The sequence below is a fragment of the Podarcis melisellensis genome (assembly GCF_964234715.1).
Source record: "Podarcis melisellensis genome assembly, chromosome: 8".
Lineage (NCBI taxonomy): Eukaryota > Metazoa > Chordata > Lepidosauria > Squamata > Lacertidae > Podarcis > Podarcis melisellensis.
Window position 1 is genome coordinate 71,044,723 of NC_138540.1, and position 19,336 is coordinate 71,064,058.

Here is a 19,336-nt window from a genome sequence, read left to right on the forward strand (position 1 = left end):
GTTTGGGTGGGTTTACTATAATTAGCGATGTTGGGAAAGATGGAGGGCACAAGGAGAAGGGGGCGACAGAGGACGAGATGGTTGGATAGTGTTTTCGAGGCTACCAGCATGAGTTTGACCAAACTGCGGGAGGCAGTAGAGGACAGAGGTGCCTGGCGTTCTCTGGTCCATGGGGTCACGAAGAGTCGGACACGACTAAACGACTAAACAACAACAACAACAACAACTATAATTAGCTGTGTCCCATAGGAAGCTGCCTTGTTCTAAAGTCAGACTAAAGCCCATCAAGTTCAATATTATCACCAGTGACTGACTGTAGCTCTGTAGTGTTTCAGGCAGGATTCTTTCTCAGCCCTAACCTGGAGAAACCAGGGACTGAACCTGAAAACATGGTTATTCAACTACAGCCCTTCCCACCATTGCCTTTAAGCTGTGAGCAGTAGTCTCTTAGTTAGATACCCAGGTTAGGACCAAATGCCAGCTATGGCTGAACCAGCAGGAGAGAGCAAAAGGCAGTTTTGGTATGCTTCACCTGACAATGTATTGACTGTCACCAGAATGACCCAGCCAAACAATTAAAGGAGCAGAGAGATTTGAGAAAATACTGTGGTGGACACCCCTTCTTAAAAAAACAGTGCTAGTGGCTCACGGCTTTCATTTTCATTATTAGCATCATATGTTCTCTCCTGTTGCAGCAGCCCCTTGATATCCTTACTCAGCAGCCCCTCACAAACAATAGTTTGTAAAGAAGGTGCAGGTGCCAACATTATGCCAAACCTTGGCTTTACAAACCATGATTAGTGTTATGCCTGAATTTAGCCTTTGACAGACCTAGGGGACCTTCAGCCAGATGCTTTTACATCCCCAAGTACATGAGGCAATGGGGCTAATACAATCTTCATCTGGTTCCTTTGTGTTACAGAACAGAGAAAAGGGAAGAGGCTGTAGCTCAGTGGTAGTGAATCTGCTCTGCCTGCAGAAGGTCCCAGGTTCAATCCCTGAAATCTTGGAGGAGCCTAGACAATATTCAGTATATTGTCAGCATAGACAATATTGAGCCAAATGATCTGACTCAATATAAGGCAGCACCCTATGTTTCTATGACAGAGAGAGGTAGTACATTTTCTTCCCCATTTGGTTTCAAACTGACAGGCAAGTTCAAAGGAATAGCTTAATGGCTCGTTGATTCAGGAAGCCTTGCATTTTTCTGGTGTGTGTGTGTATGTTTGTGTAGATTCTCCTCAGAAACCTGGGAATTCTAAGCACTTGTCTGTACAATTCAGGCACACAAACGTACCCAGTTCTTCTACTCAACTATAAAGATAAAGAAGGCACTTACTTTCATTGGACATGGACAGGTTTGAACCAAGGCTTGAGGATTCAGGTTTCTGATCACTATCGTCTGTGCTGTTCACTTGCCTGAAAGGATCAATACAGAAGCAGGAGCTGTTGCTTATCTCTGCAGCACAGAAGCACTGGCTCAATTTCAACATCAGGTCAAACTATAGCTTGCTCTCTAAGCACAGTTAAGAAGACAAACCAGAAGGGATGAATCATTGCAAACTGAGTGAGGTGCCTTGCACAAATGGAGCTCCACTTGCACAAGGTGCCTCCACCCAATTTTGGGAACACTTCTCCTCTGATGGTCCCACATGGCCCACCCCACACCATGCAGGAGGATCTCATACCATCTAGGAAGACTTGAGGGGTGCATGTTCTGGGGGGCAGGAAAGTCCCTCTCCATGTTCTTCATTCCATTCCCAGTTTTCACAATTGAAACCGTTGTGAAGTTAAATACTGTATTCCTTATCCCAGTTCAAGACAGAGAGCTACGTTTAATGCTGCAGTTCTGTGTGTGCAATGGAACTTCTTCCTCTCCTGTCCCCACAGCCACCCTCCACCCATCCATTTTGTGTTGTGTCTTTTAGACCTTGCTTTTAATCTGTGCACAGTGCTTAGTAGACATGAGGTGCTTTAGACATCATGATGATGATAATTTTTTATTAGCACAATGTACAGCAATGGTTTTATCCCTAAACCAACATTTTTGGAATATTTGGTAGGTTGTGGACTCTCCTTCCTTGGAGGTTTTTAAGCAGAGGTTGGATGGCCATCTGTCATGGATGCTTTAGCTGAGATTCCTGCATTGCAGGGGGTTGGACTAGATGACCCCTGGGATCCCTTCTATCTCTATGATTCTATGAAAACATGTGCTTTAACTGGGATCTAGTAATCATTTGCTCACAGCTGAAAATTGTGTATGAAGCATAACTGTGGCAAGTATGTTTTCCTAGTGAGAGGGTACACATATTAAGTTTTCCCTTAGCTAAAATTCCTGAAATGACTATAAAAACTCCAATTTAGAGATGGGAAGTGTCATAGCAATAGAGCAACTGCTTGGCATGCAGAAACTCCTGGCTTTGATGCCTGAAGTGCTGCGGTGCCATTGCCAGGCAATGTAAACAATACTAAGCTAGATGAACCAATGATCTGCCTTGGTAGAATACTACTTTCTATGTTCTTGAGTGTTGTTAGAAGTGTTATTTGCACTCAATATAATGTGGAATTTGGGGGTTTCCCAGCTGTAAGTAAAGTAATGCTTTAAATAATTTTCTAGAATGCAACATTACACACAAAAAGCATGCAGGATGTAGCATGCAGTGGGATCCAGTAAACAGTTACGCAGAAGCAGAAGCTATCTGTAAAACATCATATTGTTATGAGAATGAGCAATTGCAAGCCTCAAGTGTTCATGGCTCCCTCTTCCCTCCCCCGTGTGGGTAGAGACAGAAAACTTCCTACAGTTTGAAACAAACCATAGTTTTCCATTTCAGAATATGGGAAACTGTGGTTTGTGCAAACTATAGTTGGGATGCAAACTAGGATCAAAGCATGGTGCAATATTCTGATTTTTACAAACCAGCCTCCCATACTCAAATGAAATAGAAAACTGCACTTCCTTGCAATCTCTTCCTCTTTCATGCAAAGAGGAAAGGGGATTGGGTGCACTAGCCTGAGGCTCAGAGATTCACATTCTCATAATAACCAACTAGGCTTTTTCTTGTACTGGGGCACTATACCCAATGGGACTTTCCCCCTCTCTGAATTTGGCTCCAATCCCTACTTCATGAAAGCCTTGAAAACAAATGGCTCTTTTTAAAGTTCCTGATCACCATCTGTGAAATGTTAATAACAGCGACCTACTTCACAGGGTTATTGTAAAGATTAGTCAAGTAAGATTTGTAATGTCCAACAGATACTAAAACAAAGTACAAATATAAACAGAGTAATAGCTCTTTCTTTTAAACAAAATATACAAAAACCCCACAGAAATCTGACAAGTGCAGTTAAAAAACTAATTCAAGAATTACACACCTTAACAGCTGTTCGCCTGATTCCTGCATCTTGGCTTTTTTCATCTGCAAAGAGAAATATATTCAGTAATATCAGGTTAGCCATGCCATTAATACAACTCTCGACTACAAAGAAAGGGCTGCATGCTGCTGGTAGTAAATCAATATATTTATGTTTGCCTAAATATGAAAAATAGCATACGAGTCACAAAGGTTTGGCTCAGACATTATGGGGAACCACGATTAAGAAAGCAGCCAAAGTACCCTAGAGCAGTTATCCAAAAGATCTAGTTTTCATAAATTGTTTTTTCCTATTCTGTAAATATGGTGAGGAATATGTTAAAAGCGGGGTCTCCCATCTAAGTTTAGAGCCACTGGACCCTAACAAAGTGAGGCATATAAGGTTAGTTTTACCCTCTTTTAGTGCCCTTACTGCCATTTTCGCTTGTTGGTTTTCTTAGAATTTTTTAGATTCACACCTTCCTTGAGTGTTTTTGCCTGTCTGGAATATGTCTTGAACTGCGATCAGGCCTTTTGCTTGCCACAATGAAGGACAGAGAAAGGCGTGAGGGTATGTTAAAACTTGCCTATTGTGTGAGGTAAAATTTACATTGCTCCACCCGCTTTTGCCTCTGGCATGTGGCCCCCAGAAGGGAATGTGGCCCTCAATCTGAAAACAGTTCCCCACCCATGCCATTAATTATAGCTTGCCAATTCAGACTTCACGTTAGGGCCCATGCTTAGGGAAATCACCTAAAGTGAGCCTGTATCGTCTGCTTCTACCTTTCTCCTCTCTCTAGGGAAGTGAAAATGAAAGACCAGCCTCACATCTGGAAAGATCTGCCGATGCTTTGCCATTAAGCCTTGAGCTCTAACAAGCGCAGATAAGAAATTTTAATTTTCCTGCAAACCTGGCATGTGGCACACGTCTACAGCACTTGTAATAAGATCACTTAGCACGTTTTAACGATAGCCATCTGTGCTGAAATAAACACTGGGAAGCGACATTAAATTATCTAGTCTGGGTTACTATGTCAATAAGAGGATACAATCTAACCTTTAATGTAGAGCACTTATATAAATGTTGCGCACAGCGCAGCCTAGAGGAGCAAGCGGAGACTTTGTTTTCTTCCACTGTTCAGCCAAAACAGAACTAGCCACTTGGAGAAGCTGATTTTAGTATTAAAAGTTCCCTCCTCAAATGAACTTCACTTGGGCAAGGGCCACAGCACAGTGGGAGAGGAGCTGCCTTGCATGCAGAAGTCCTAGGTCCAGTCTCCAGTAAGGAGAATTCAGGCATGCCCCCTGCCTGAAACTGCTGACAATCGGTGTAGACAATATGGACCAAAGTTCTGACCTGGTGTAAGGCAGTGTCTTGTGTTGAAACCACTGAAAGCCCAACAGTTTCCATGATCTGCTAACTCCCTACTGCAAATATTCTGAAAGTTGTAACTTTTTCAGTGAACGTTTATCTTGTGAATATTTGGATGAAGGGCAGTATATTATTATTATTATTATTATTATTATTATTATTATTATTATTCAGGTGGCGGCAGCAGAAAAGCTAAAAATATTTTTTGGGGGGGGGGGGAGACACATACATTTTGTGGCAAACAGGACATTCAGTGGCAGCTGAAGAAGTTTGCCAAAAAGTGAGGAATGTCAATGCATTAAATGGTGTAAGGAAACATGACAATTTGATGATTATTTGTTGTTGTTGTTGCTGCTGCTGCCGCCGCTGCATTAGATATGCTTTTATAACAGCAAGTCACTTTGAGACATTTTTGTTGTAAGTAGCAAATAAATGTAATAAATATTATTAGTAGTAGTAATAGTACTCATTGAAGGATAGAAGATTTACATGTGAAAGCTCACAGTGTTAAATTGCTTTATTACTTAGTGTTAACATTTATTACTTTATTACTAATTGTTAAATGACTTTGTGACTTTACTGAAAAGAGTTTGATAGCTACCTTTGTACTACATAAACTGCTTTGAGATTTTTTTTGTTGAAAAGCAAGATATAAATACTCTAAACAAATAAATGATATTAATTTCAAGTAATTATAATTTATTGATCCCACTGTTTTTACAAAAATATTGAGGAAGTGCCATAGCAAAACACATGACTGGCATACAAAATGCCCCAAGTCCAATCCCAGGTAAGGTTGGGAAAGAATCTGGCCTGAAACTCTGGAGAGCTGCTGCCAGTCTGTGTTGTCAGTACTGAGCAAGTTGGACCAATGGTCTGACTTGCTATATGGCAGCTTCCTAAGCTCCTCTCCATGAAAAAAAAAAAAAAGATTAACTGCATCAAAACAAAAGCATAATTTTGTTTTGAGACAAAAATCTGTCAATGGTGTGGATAATAACCATTTTACAAATCTGACATCAGCAAAACTTCCTTAAAAACCCCACATTATTTCACAAATAAAACTGAACAGTGTACAAAACAGAGAGTTAAAGGGTAAACACGCAAGATTTTAGAGAAGCATTAAAAGTTTTCTGCCTCACAAACTACCCAAGAGAGGGCTTTCCAGAAGGTGGTACTATCACTGTCACGATCAGTTGGGTATAGAACAACCTACAACAGGAATCAGCAAACTTTTTCAGCAGGGGGCCGGTCCACTGTCCCTCAGACCTTGTGGGGGGCCGGACTATATTTTGAAAAATAAAAATAAAAAAGAACGAATTCCTATGCCCCACAAACAACCCAGAGATGCATTTTAAATAAAAGGACACATTCTACTCATGTAGAAACAGGCTGATTCCCGGACCATCCACGGGCTGGATTTAGAAGGCGACTGAGCTGGATCCAGCCCCCGGGCCTTGGTTTGCCTACCCATGACCCACAAGGTCTCCTTGAAATATTTCAAATACCAGCTTGGTCTGGGACTGGAGGTGGGAGAGGAGAGGTGGTCTGCTAGGCACCTTGATCCCAAATTGTTTAGGTTTTTACATTTCCGCAGTAAAACCTTCAACTTGGCCAGGTGACTAAAAGGTAGCTAAAAGGTATGCTTTCTTAGCTGCTGTGAGTTGTTTGTTATAATGGAATATATGGGGCACAGCTCTTTGGAAGAAAACCCATGTAGGAAATGCCTTGCTAAATCAAGTAAACTATTCACCTGGTCCAGGTCCCTGATGCCAACAGTGGTGCTGGCCAATCAGAACAGCCAGAATGAAAGTTCCCAAGCAAGACATCTAAGGAGATGCTGACTCCCAGCATCCTATGACCAGCTGGTCAATTTTAAGCAATTGTGGTTAACAGTAATAACAATGCCCCATTTTAAATAAACCAATAAAAATAAAAAAATAAGACACCCCCTCTCCAAATATTAAGACAATGGGTGATATCCAATTATCATGCCAGTGGGCGCAACAAGACTTCTCCTTCCGCTCTTCAAAAAAAATTCCCTGGGCAGGTTTTGGAAGCACCCAGGGGCTGGGGGGATGGGAACAGATGATCTTATGCAAGCCAGATGATCGTATTTGACATCATCCTATGTAATGCATCTCCAGGCACTCACATCTTTTGTCTCTACAGCCTTCTGCATCCCTTAGCTAGGATTCAGAATGTTTCTCTCATGCACAAAAACCTCCCTCTCAGTTGTTATTAAATTATATGTTTCAGCTGGGAAAGATCCAAAGATACATTTGGGGGGAGGATAGTAAAAGTAATTCATCAAAATATTTCATTTTGTTTCCTAACCCTTATTATTGAAAAAAAAATCCAAATGCATGTCCATAAAACAGAAGAAAAGTACTTTGAAAACACCACGTTTCTGAACATCTGCCAAGAAGAAAACATAATCCCCAGTCCCTATAATAATCTTCATGTTCCCAAGTTTAATTTACAAAGCTCTCTCTTGTTTGGAACCTCGTTGTCTTAGAGATCTGACATGATACACCTTCATAAGAATTAATATTTCTCCTATGGCTCTTGCTAATGTTGCCACATTTTGACATCAGCATATGAGTGTTCGCCACAGAAATCTCATCCTTTAATATTTCTATACCTCCATTCTCTTATCTGTGTTCCAAATTAGGGACCTTCAGGAGACAGTATAAAAAAGTGATGGGATGAAGGTCAGATTGGGAAGCTATCTGAAGTTCTTGTATTTTTGTTGCTGTTGTTGACTGCATTGAGACCACAGTTTCACAAAATGCTTTAGGTAGCTGCCTCTTGCATTTCAGTTGTGTAGAAATGCAAAAAGAGCTGTTTTTGAATGAAGAATTGCCCCAAAGCAGTATCTATGGAACAGAAGGTATACATATAACTGTGATGAATACTTCTTTAGATTTATGAGGCAAACTTTTTTTGCATGCATTTGTACGTCAGAAGTTCCCAAGTCAAATTTCAGCTTCCAATCATCAGCAAGTTGTGCACTCTAGATAGATACAGTTGAATTTTAAAACTTCGTTTTCCCACAGCATCACAGAAAATTGAGATTAAAAAATAATGCTGAAATAACTGCTTCTAAAATTTCTTTTCTGGCAAAAATAAATTCATTAAAATATTATCAGTGAACTCTATGGTGTTACAAATATCCTGCCTATTAACCACTGGGTTCAGATATAAGATTCTCTACTTCTTTGTTTTCTATTCCTGCAAGCCAAATAGGACACAGAATCAATGTACCGCACTTCAGAAGACTCACTTATTCATGTCTATAGCTGTTGCAGTTTCTCCTATATACTCACAGGCTGTTCCGCTAAATCTTGTACCTCTTCCATGGATGTCTTTTCAAAATGCTCCAGTGGGCAGAATGTGTGTCTTCCTCGGCTGTCTTCAAAGTCTGGAACAAAAGATGGCCATAGCTTTATGTACTTTTGGAAGTGCTTATCATCTAGGCTATCAGTGACTACACTCATATCTAATGTGACAGTTTTAAAAACAAAACAAAACAGGTGGGCTTGCCCAAAACAAAGAGACACCACATTCACGTAGGGGAAACAGCAAAGATTTACCATTAAGCCCCAAGGTACAATAGATAGGGCAAGATAACAGAGACTTGTGTATGTGTGCACACCGCGGCACGTGGCACATTTCCACAACATTTCCCTTGCAACATAGCCTGCACAACAAAAGACAGCATTTCCAGTACTTCAGAAGAGCCACGTGTGGGGCACTTGCAGAAATACTTCAGGATTACCAGAGTTACATTAAAATGATAAAAGTGCAGGCCATGTTGTTAGTGAACGCTACGATACAATCTAACCTGCTTTAATGTAGAGCACTTACATAACCGTCACACACACACATGCGCAAGCACATATCACCAACGCAAAACCAGGACAAAAGTTATAGTCACAGCTGCACAAACAGGTAAATGCCACTAGTATAGATGGCCTTAAAGGAGGGGGTTAGACAAATTTCTTGTTTATTTTATTTGCCACTTTTTTTTAGTTGCTCTAATTATTTTCCAAGATTAACAACACAAATAACAATATTGTACAATAACAGGAAAATACAACTATCAACTTAGAAAGCCACCAACAGCTCAAAGTCAAAAGAGTACATTTTGCAATTTTTGTAAACAAACAAACATTCAAAACAGGGCCTTTTCAGTGGTGGTTGCATGACTAGACAATTCTGATGAAATCCATCATGCCTCCTTTCTTGCAATCTTTGGGCATGTTTTAAAACTTTTTTGTCCCACAAAATATTTAAAGATAAAGCCTTTTTGCCTCTGCAGCGGCTCTTTGATTCTGTTTCCCATTTATTTATTTTTATGATAATTTTTAACCTGCCTTTCTAAAATGCATGCATAATCCAGGGTAGCCTATAATATGTACTCAGAATTAATTTTTCGTTGAAAATTTCACACATTAAAATAAATGGAAAGAAGAGCACCTTGTGCCGATTTATCCAAATGTTCCTTTTAAATAGTGCCTATACAAAATGCTTCCTTGGAAAGATATTATGTTGAAAGGATTACCTAATAAAAAAATAATAAAAAAGAGATAGCTATCCTACCCAAACCTTGGGCTGAACCCTTCCCAAAGGCATTAAAAAAATATCAAAGTAGTAACTTCATTCTGAAGGAATGTGAAAAATATTGTATGAACATAATCATATAATCCCAATATGGCCTTTACACACTGGACAGTTTTCAGAGTCCAAGAGGGTGTTCCAATGGCAAGATCCACTGAGATGAGCAGTTTAGGATGTAGCAGATCTCCAGGTCAGCCATCGTGAAGTCCCCAACCCTGGATTAGCCTAAGATACCCTGGTTGCTCATGCCAGCTCAGCTGGGGTTCAGTTGGCTGAGCCAAGACCAGTCTAAATCCCCAAAGGGGCATTCCAGGAGTGGGACCAGAGAGGGAGGGCATAGGCTGGATCCTAAACCCATTCAGCTCATTTATATGACCTGGCGAGAAACACTATTTTAAAGGCTTGTTTTCTCTTAGGTAGAGCAGCAGCAGCAGCCCCGTTGCTGAACAGGGTTTGGATCTGGTGTAACTTTACGCCGACTTAATTTACAATGGCTGGCTTTACATCAGCTTCTTGTGCATAGGATTGCTCCCTAAGTAAATCCTTCTTCAAAGGACATACCAGGCTTTGGGGCAGCCCAATACCTGATGCCCATGTCTCCATTCAACGTCAAACAGCACATACATATCCAAAATCAGAAGGGCTCCCCTCTCCAGATTATAACCACAGCACGCAGACTGAAATGTGTTTTACACAACATTAGGCACGGCTGTTAGCTTTATGAAAAAATAATAATACACATGACATTTGTAGTTTTGTGGTTTTCAAATTTGTTATATTATATGAAATAAATTAAAAAATGGTCCAGTAGCACCTTAGAGACCAACTAAGTTTGTTCTGGATATGCATACACACGAAAGCTTATATCCAGAACAAACTTAGTTGGTCTCTAAGGTGCTACTGGACCATTTTTTAATTTTTTAATTTATTTTGACTGTGTCAGACCAACACAGCTACCTACCTGAACTTATATCGTTTTCATTGTTCTATAATTATTAAAGACTCTCTTGATAGGATTTTGGCCTGAAAGGCAGCAAAAAATAATACTTGTCTTAAAAAATGCACAGGTTGCATATACTTCAGTATAAAATGGACAGGAAAAATTATTCTCTCTAGCCACAAATGATCAACAGAAACAAGGTAAAGATGAATCACAATTGCTGGACTAGTTCAAGATAGTTTTATATAGTTATCTATTTATGTAAAATATTACTATACTGCTCATCATCAAAAAAGGAAAAATATGCTACATAATTTAAAAACAAAGAAAATTACAATAAAGAGTCACAACAACATTAAGATAAGCCAGCAGATCACTTTGTCATAAGTAGATCTAAAATGCATAAAATTCCTTGAAGAATAAAAAAAATTTTGCCTGGGGGGAAAATGATGATCATGCAGAAAACCTCCCTGGGGTATTCCACAGTTTATCCATAATTTTCGCCCCAGTGTGTATATTTGTTATGGTGCTGTGCCTCACACCAATTCTCTAGATGTCATTCATGACAACAAGATTAAAAGATCACATAAGGATACAGTCAAAAGTAAATTCCAAAGCCAGTACAAACGAATAAAACCAATACCAACCACAATCACATTATTTAACTCAGAAGGAGAGAAAAAATTCAACCAATTTCCATTACTAGCAGAGGCTAACGGTGCCACCACAGAAAAGGTCCTCAGTCAAATGGCTATATGCTTGATGGGAAGGCACAGAGAGAAGGGCTCTGGCAGATGGCTAACAACAATTTCTTAAAATAAACGGCCAGAAGATAACATAAAACCCAACAGCAACTAAAAACTGCATTTGGCACTGAAGCTCTCCATGGAAAGGTTAAAATTTAACAGCAAATGATTCTGCTAAATGTTAATGTTACTACCTTTTTGCTCTCTGCTCTCACTCTGTCTTTCTGCGGCTGCACGAAGATTTGTAAGATGGTTTATCGCCAATATGCGCCTGCACTAGGATTTGTAAGATTGTTTATCAACAACAATGTCCAGTGTGCATTAGCATTTGTAAGATAGTTTATCAACAATTGGCTTTCAAAGGTTAACTCTTCCGTGGAGAATTTCATGCATTTATTTTACAAAACGCTTGCATATATATTATATGGAAAACATTTTTGCAACTTTGGCCTTTAATCTTTCTAAACTTCCTAAAGCAGACTTAGCTGTGCAATCCTGTATCTGTCTACTTACCGCTGGGGAATTGTGTATCTGATTGCACCTTTACTTATGTGATGAAGAAACTAATTCAATCTATGAAGAAAAGATCTTGACCACACACACAAATTTACTTAGAGAATTAGGTATGTCATATATTGAAACCGTAAATTCCAAAATGTTATTTATTCATGTGTTGTTTTCTGTATTATAACAGAAATGCAATCCTTTTTGCATTTATGTTCTTTTGTTTCTCATGTTACAACGGTTAATTTACCCAAAAATAAAGCTCCTAGGCGAGAAAATTTTAGGAGCCAGGAGAAAATCTGTCAGTGCCAGCCTCCAACAGTGTTGGCTATATTTTCTTAGGTTCCAGCATCACATTTTAACCTTCTCCAGCACTATTAATGAGGAACAAGTTAAATAAGCTTTAGCTTTCTAAATGTTATGCATTACCACCAAAAAGTAAATATTTCTGAAGATTTTAATTCAGAACTGCAACACAAATGGCCTAATAGCTCCAAACAAAAAAATCAATTCTAGGCAAGAAAAATCTGCTTTGCAGTTCAATGCCTTTCTTCCTCATGAATTCCCCAAGAGAGACCCTTTAAGCATAGAAAACTAAAAACACAGTCCAGAAAAGCAAAGAGCACATTTATTCTAAGAAATACTGAAATCCACAGTACATAATTCAATGCAAAAATTACTGCAGTGTGATTTCACGTCACATTTCCTCCAAGCAGTATAAAGTTATGGCTGGGCTGCAAACTGCAATAATTTCCTCCCCATTTTTAAAAGGGGGCTCACATGACTAAATGCTCCTTTTTAAAAATCATATATGCTAAGGAGAAGGCTAGGCTAGGACCTTCTCCCTGCCATCCTGGTTTTCTACATGGAAAGCATTTTTTAAATTATTTGAACTCTTGCAATCTGAAGTGGCACAGTCCACATACAGACTTACAATCTCAGTGGCCAAATTTAGAAAATCCTTCTCAGGATAATAAACCACGGCTTAATAAACTCCTCTTTCCAGTACATGATAAATATTGATCCATATAGATTTATGAACTTTTTGATTTCCCCGCTCAGGAGATACCTTAGTCAGTCTATTTCACCATATATGCCACAACCCTTTTCAAAGAAACCAGTAAGGAATACTGAGAATAAATGTGGGTGTCCCCCTTCCCCCAGTTATAGGAAACATTTTACACTAAAGGTACTAACAAGCTTGATACAAATTTGATACCTTACTTTGGAATAAGGGAATCCCTTTTAATTAATATTTAATGTTAATATTAAATATTTTAATTTAGCAGTATGATAGCTTGGTAACACATTTTATTTGAAATTTGGACTAATCATGGTGTGTATCTTATTCAAAATCCATTATTCCAAATCTTTATCAAATAAAACAGATAGTAAGTCTTTTCTTCTTAAAGGTACATTGTGTTCAAATCTAACAGCAATGAATAAGTATGCCCAAGCCCCAAAACCCATGTTTAGACATTACCAGATTTTAATTTAATACCCACTTCATCCTTAGATGAAACAAAAACAGAATCATGTTGGTGCGCAGAAAACAAATCTTGATGATGCAAAACTACGGTAAGTGATTAGAAATATTGCTTTCAATATTTTTACTCTACCCAACTCTACAGTTGCATCCGTAAAACACAAATCATTTCATACAAACTACAAGGTAAACACCTGTAATCTGAGAAATATTAATATCAGCATCATTTGCACTCAAATCCTCACTGCATGTTTTAACTGCACTCCAGCCCATAAAAAGGCTAAATGTGAACGTATGTTTTATTTGTAATTTTTGAAAAAGGCTAACATAATGCACTGCTGGAACAATGCAAAAAAAGGGGGGGCTACCTTATAAAATTAAAGAAATTAGTAAGGAGATGTTGTAAGGGCAAAACGAAAACAGTAAATGCTTCAAGGCAGATCAAAACACTAAAAATAATCCCAAGGAGAATAAAGAAACAACAGCATTGTCACTGGGCATTTATGTGCAAGTAAACACTTCTGGTGGAAGAGTTTTTATACTTTATAAATCCAAACAAACTATGATGAAATTATTAAGAGCAGTTCTCCACAGGTGTGTGTATTCTAGTATTGTAGAGGGATTTGGTTCCGGCTACAGAATTCATCATAGCCCAGGAATCTCAGCTTTGCATTTGCAGAAAGTGCCACATTTCTAGAATTTATGGCTGCAACTTCCAGAGGGGTTAGCCACCTTATCTGACACAGCAAAAACAGCAAAAAGTATTGCAGCATCTAACACATTTATTATGTCATAAGCTTTCGTAGATTAGAGTGCATCAAATGAAACTTTATAGCTGAAATAATGGGCCTGAAAGTGTCCAGGCCAGCAGTCTCCAACCTGGCTCTCTCCAATGTTTTGGACCACAATTCCCACCATCTCTACCAACTGGTTGTGCTGGCTGGAACAGACAGAGGTTGTAGTCCCCAATATCTGAAGCTCACTGGGTTGGGGAAGCTGATATAGGCAATACAAAGTATGGGGGGGGGTTGATAACAGGATTTCCGGTGGCCAGGGGGTGGAGTTCAGTCCATTGCATAGCTTCTTAAACATCACCAGGACTATAAACAGATAAAAGCATACAAACTGCACACATTTAGTTCATTTGCATATTCCATGCAACAGACAAAAATCCCAGTTCCCCGATGCAGTATTTGGGTTATTTTTTGTTTTCTTGTACAGCCCCCACCCCACAAGATTTATCTGTCAAGAGAAAAGAGTTTTAAACCGAGAACCACGAATAAGAACAATAATCTCCCTTTGATCCAAATAGTAATTTTGATACCACAGCTTCCTGGATGGTCGGTTTCATCCCACAGAAACCCAGAAAAATCAAAGAATCCAAAGGCCTCGTTCTCCAGATTTGCCACTTTTCAACAACTTTCTCTCCTTAAATGGCAGCTTTAATGAAGCATGTGCCACCGTTTTCCAAACCCAATAACAATGTTGTATAAATTTCCCTTGCTACAAAGTGTCGTTTCCTATTGCTTAGCAACGTTTAATGCCCATGCCAATTGTTTTCTTAGATCTTCAAATTACTTAAATGCTAAACCCTCCCAGTATCTACAAGCGGATGCATGTGAAACTGTGCAGAGCAAAAAAGCAAGCTTCATTAACCAACCTCTGGTTGAACGAGCTTCCCCAGAAGCTGTACAGAATGAACGCGACAAATTACAAACGCATTATCGACTGCATTTCGCTTCATTTCATTTAACTGTCTTGAGACTCATTGAATCAAAAGGTGGTTATCAAACAAAAGATGCAATTTTTTGTGCTTCTATAGAAAGATACCATGACTCAACACTTACGCTTCTTATTATTGCCATTAATAAACATTAAAAGATGAGACCAACCTCACATTCTCTGTCAATCTGTGCTAAAATCAGTTAAGTGAAGATGATATAACTATTTGTCATAATCCATGGTCCGTTTATTAAGGTAAACAGAAGTGGGTATTTTAAATTATTTTGAAGAATGAACAGTCTATCAATTTTATTAAAAGCCTTTATGGTACAAAGTTCTTTTTTTAAAAAAGGAATGAGGTTTGTCTTTTGCTTTTGAAAATAATCAAAGACACACGTCTTCTCAATATATCAAGGACAGTGACTACTTTGGGTATCTGTCCCTTCTTCCTTTAGGCTTCAACCATTTTTTTTAGAAATGACATCGAGCAGATCCCTCCATCTGTAATAGAACTGACTGTCATACGAGTGTGCTTAGCACTGTAATCTAAGACGGGATAATGTTCCTTTTAAAGAATTGAAAGAGACAAAAACATTAACAAACTAGATAATAAAATATATAACATTTATCTATGTTTTTGAATATAAATCACACTGGTTCTGTTTCCACGCTGTTTGTTTCGTTTACTTCCAAGACTCTGATAGTGTTTTTTGGTTCCAATACCTAATATATATATATACTACAATTCAAAGAGCATTGGGTTTTTGCCTTAGAAATCCCTTCCAAAATTTCCTATTACAGTATACATTGTTTTAAAAATTAACGTTCTGTGCCATATACGTCTTCCCCAGTCTTCTTATAATGGGAGTTGTGGTTTCCCTTCCCCTAGTTTCTAACCAATAAAGATGCTTCTTGCTTGTTTAGTGTGACCACAATTTAGTAGTACCATTGTACACAATTTAGTACAATTTCAGGTGCACAGATGTATGGGCAAATTGCTGAGTGTTTAGACTTCTTTTTCCAGACAGCCTTTCATATCCTGTAAAGCTGGAGTCTATGGCTATTCAGATATTGCTGCACTTCAACTCCCATCATCCCTGACCATTGGCTATGCTGCCTGGGGCTGACAGAAGTTGGAACACAACAGCATCTAGAGAGGCAGAGGTTAACCAGTGGAAAGTAGAGGGGAAGAGCCACAACTCAGTTCTATCTAGACCATCTGCCTTGCATGCCATATTAAATCCTTGGCATTGCATGTAGGGCTGAGAGACATCTTTCCCTATTTAAAATGTTGGAAAGCCACTGCCAGTCCATGCAGTAGGCAATACTAATCTACATAGACCAATGGAAAGACTCAATATAAGGAAATTTCCTGTGTTCCTAAGTATACTAACAGCAAATTCTCCAAGCATGAATCCTTATACAGTGGTACCTCGGGTTACAGATGCTTCAGGTTACAGACTCCACTAACCCACAAATAGTACCTCGAGTTAAAAACTTTACCTCAGGATGAGAACAGAAATTGCACGGCGGTGGCGTGGTAGCAGCGGGAGGCCCCATTGGCTAAAGTGGTACCTCAGGTTAATAACAGATTCAGGTTAAGAATGGACCTCCAGAACGAATTAAGTTCTTAACCCGAGGTACCACTGTATTGCCAAAGTGGTGCCACCAATGCATAAGAGGGAGGTGTCAGTAGGTTTTGGGGAAACTTATTTTTTTAATGCTCTTAGCATGCAGTTATTGCAAGGTAAATTAATACAGCAATCAAGAAGGAGCCATCCACAATGAGTAATATTTAAGCAGAGTATGTACTTGGGAATAATCCTTTGTGTCAGAATTGAGGCATTATGAATAGATAAGGGCACCCCCCATTTTGTTTGTGAAATGTCAGAGGGTATGCATTCATGGCTGCAGTCTGCTCAAGCAACTGGCTGGTATAAGAAAGAGATTTCAAAAACAATCCAGCTTCTATGGTGTACTATAGTAAAGTTTAAGATGTTAAAAAACACCCCCTCACTGACTAAGAAACAAAACTGATGCCTTTTAAAGAAAAGAGTCTACTTGTAAGACTGGAAATGACAAAAGCATAACATAAAAAGGGGGGAGGGGGAGTGAGGGCTGACCAAAACAATCACCAGTAAGAAATTCACTGTTCTATTCCATCTGCAGCAGCAAAAAAATGGTTTGCAAGGAAAACAAAGAAAAGAAAACCACCACCATTCTAATCACCCCTTTACTATTTATTGAACAGGATTTCTATACCACTTAATCATCAGAAGTGATTTACATAAAATTGGTTTTCACAAAAACCTCTTTTACATATAACCCTGAATACTTTGGCGAATTTATGTGTTTATTTATGTTTGCATTTGTTTATTATTAATAAATTTTGTGTAGTGCCCTTCATCTGAAGATCACAGGGCGGTTCACAACAAAAAATAAAAAATGAGAACACAAAACTAATTAGCAGCCACTGCAGTTGGGCCAGGATCAGTGTAATATGCTTAAATCACCTTGCCAGGTTAGCAACCTGGCCACCAAATTCGGCAACAGCTGAAGTTTTTGAATCATCTTCAGACAGTTATTCCCTATGTATACCAGAGCATAGATGACAGAAGTTAGGCTATCCCTGTGTGGCTGAACCACCAACTAAAATGATGTAAGGCACTCAAGTGACAGCAAAGAAGTACCCCCAGACTACATATCCGCTCCTTCAGAGGGAGTGCAACACCATCAAGAGCAGGCCACCTCCCATCCAACCATGCTAGGGAAGCACCCACTAACAGTGTCTGGATTGAGATTCAGTTAGTTGGCTCTCATCCAGTCCATTACCAGGGCAAAACAATGGTCCAGCACATCCACAGCCACGCCTGCCGATGTAAAGGAGAAGTAGAACTGTGTGTCATCAGCAAATTGCTGACAACATACTCCAAAACTCTGGATAACCCCATTCAGTAGTTTCATGTAGATGTTAAACAGCACAGGGGATAAAATCGAACCCCACATTGAAGGCTCCACAAGGCTAAAGAGCACTCCTCAAGCATCACCCTCCGGAAACAACCATCCAAGCACACCTGAGGGCTGGCTGAAAGGACAACCAGAACTCCTCAGGTTGGAAGAAGGCTGGCACACAACACAGTTGCTAACTGTCTGCATGCCGTGCGCCCCACCTGCACAATACCTCCCCTTGCACAGAACCACATCAACTGGGGTCATCCCTGCTCTCCCCAGCTCCTCTCTTCCCAGGCACATCTTAGGTCCCTTAATTTTAAAAAACAACAAAACCCCCCAATTTAAAAACACACAAGTTAAAAAGCAGTTTAAACAATTAAGGCAACAGTAACAGCAACAGAATCCCCACCCTGCCTTCCTAGGCCAGGTGGAAAAGGCATGCAAGCCAGGAAGCATGTTCCCCAGGATTTGCAACCAAGGTGGTCTCTTGCACCGATGGAATGAACTGGAGCCAACCTTTGAAAAACCTTGCATTCAGAAAACTAGCCTCTTTCTCAAATGTGTAGAAAACTGACACATTGGGGCTAATAGTATAGTACCATTCTCAAATAAAGCTAAAACAGAACAGCAGTATATCTATTTTGGTTTAGGACAATGTGATAGGGGCTTGTGCCTGTCTCCACTCCTTGGGATACTGGATTGCTGCAGCAGGTAAATTTACTCTCATTCCAAAAAGTAAGGATACGTCAGTACTAAAACATATCTTTGATTCCTAGTGCCCTCCTCTTACTGTCAGAGTCCAGCCAAATTTACAGAGCATGTTCAGGGAATCTTCCTTTCCCTTCCCCGGGCAGGGACTCTCTTCTCCTCAACTGCAGAAAAGCAGCTTGTCTTAGCACAACCTTCACATGCCAGGTGGTCTTTGCAGACTCACTTCTGGGTCAGCTGTCCTGGATAGCCACTCCATCATGTCCATGAATTAGTCACTCAGGAATTCTGCATCAACTTCCGTTTTCTCCTCCCCAAAGAGCCATTTAAGGTCCCAGCCACCACAGCTGTAGTATATTTAGTATATGGCTTATCCTGCTTCCACTGAAACCCCACCCCAATCACTCATCCCTCGTCTTTCTGACATGTATTACTGAACAATGCCAATCTGGGAAACACCATGATGGAGAGGCAGCTGGATGCTGCAATGAAAAATGTGATTGATTAGGAGTGGGGTGCTATATGAATGCCACTGGCATTTAGGTAAGTGACTTTTTTTTTAATAGCATCATTATCATCCCTGAACCCTTTGGCTGGATAGATGAGAAATAACAAAATTCAAGTAAGCATTCTCTTTACTAGCCTTCTTTGATGTTTAAACAGCCGGATTTTAACTGTTTATTCATGATTTGTATTTTAACATTTTGCATTTTATTGATTTGCATTGATTTTTATAGACCTGCATCAATTTATTGCGTTTTAACTGGGTTTTAAAAATTGATTTGCAGGTGTCTTTTTATTGGGAGCGGCCTCAAGTACACTTTGGCGTAGAAAAGTGGGAGAAGAGTCATTTAAATAATAATGAAAAGCACTTCAAAAAACAGTCTGAGAAGCACTGTATAAATTGGGAGATGGTGAGAATATAAAACT

At 39.4% G+C, this 19,336-nt stretch overlaps 2 protein-coding genes across 6 annotated transcripts in view; one reads left to right on the forward strand and one right to left on the reverse strand.

Moving 5' to 3' along the window:
* The window catches only part of THEMIS2 (thymocyte selection associated family member 2), a 96,834-nt gene extending 86,661 nt beyond the window's left edge, over positions 1-10,173 (forward strand). The window contains exon 7 of one of the 2 annotated variants that reach the window (XR_014170813.1): positions 10,157-10,173. The gene's annotated coding sequence lies outside the window, so the exon portion shown is untranslated. The remainder of the gene's footprint in view (positions 1-10,156) is intronic. The other variant, XR_014170814.1, reaches the window with a different exon arrangement.
* The window catches only part of EYA3 (EYA transcriptional coactivator and phosphatase 3), a 54,498-nt gene that overhangs the window by 24,516 nt on the left and 10,646 nt on the right, over positions 1-19,336 (reverse strand). For all 4 annotated transcript variants that reach the window (XM_081920674.1, XM_081920673.1, XM_081920676.1 and 1 more), the window contains 3 exons: positions 8,055-8,149; positions 3,376-3,419; positions 1,340-1,419 (listed from right to left, as the gene is read on the reverse strand). In XM_081920674.1, coding sequence (XP_081776800.1) covers positions 1,340-1,419; positions 3,376-3,419; positions 8,055-8,087 — 157 coding nt within the window. In that variant the 5' untranslated portion in view covers positions 8,088-8,149. The remainder of the gene's footprint in view (positions 1-1,339; positions 1,420-3,375; positions 3,420-8,054; positions 8,150-19,336) is intronic.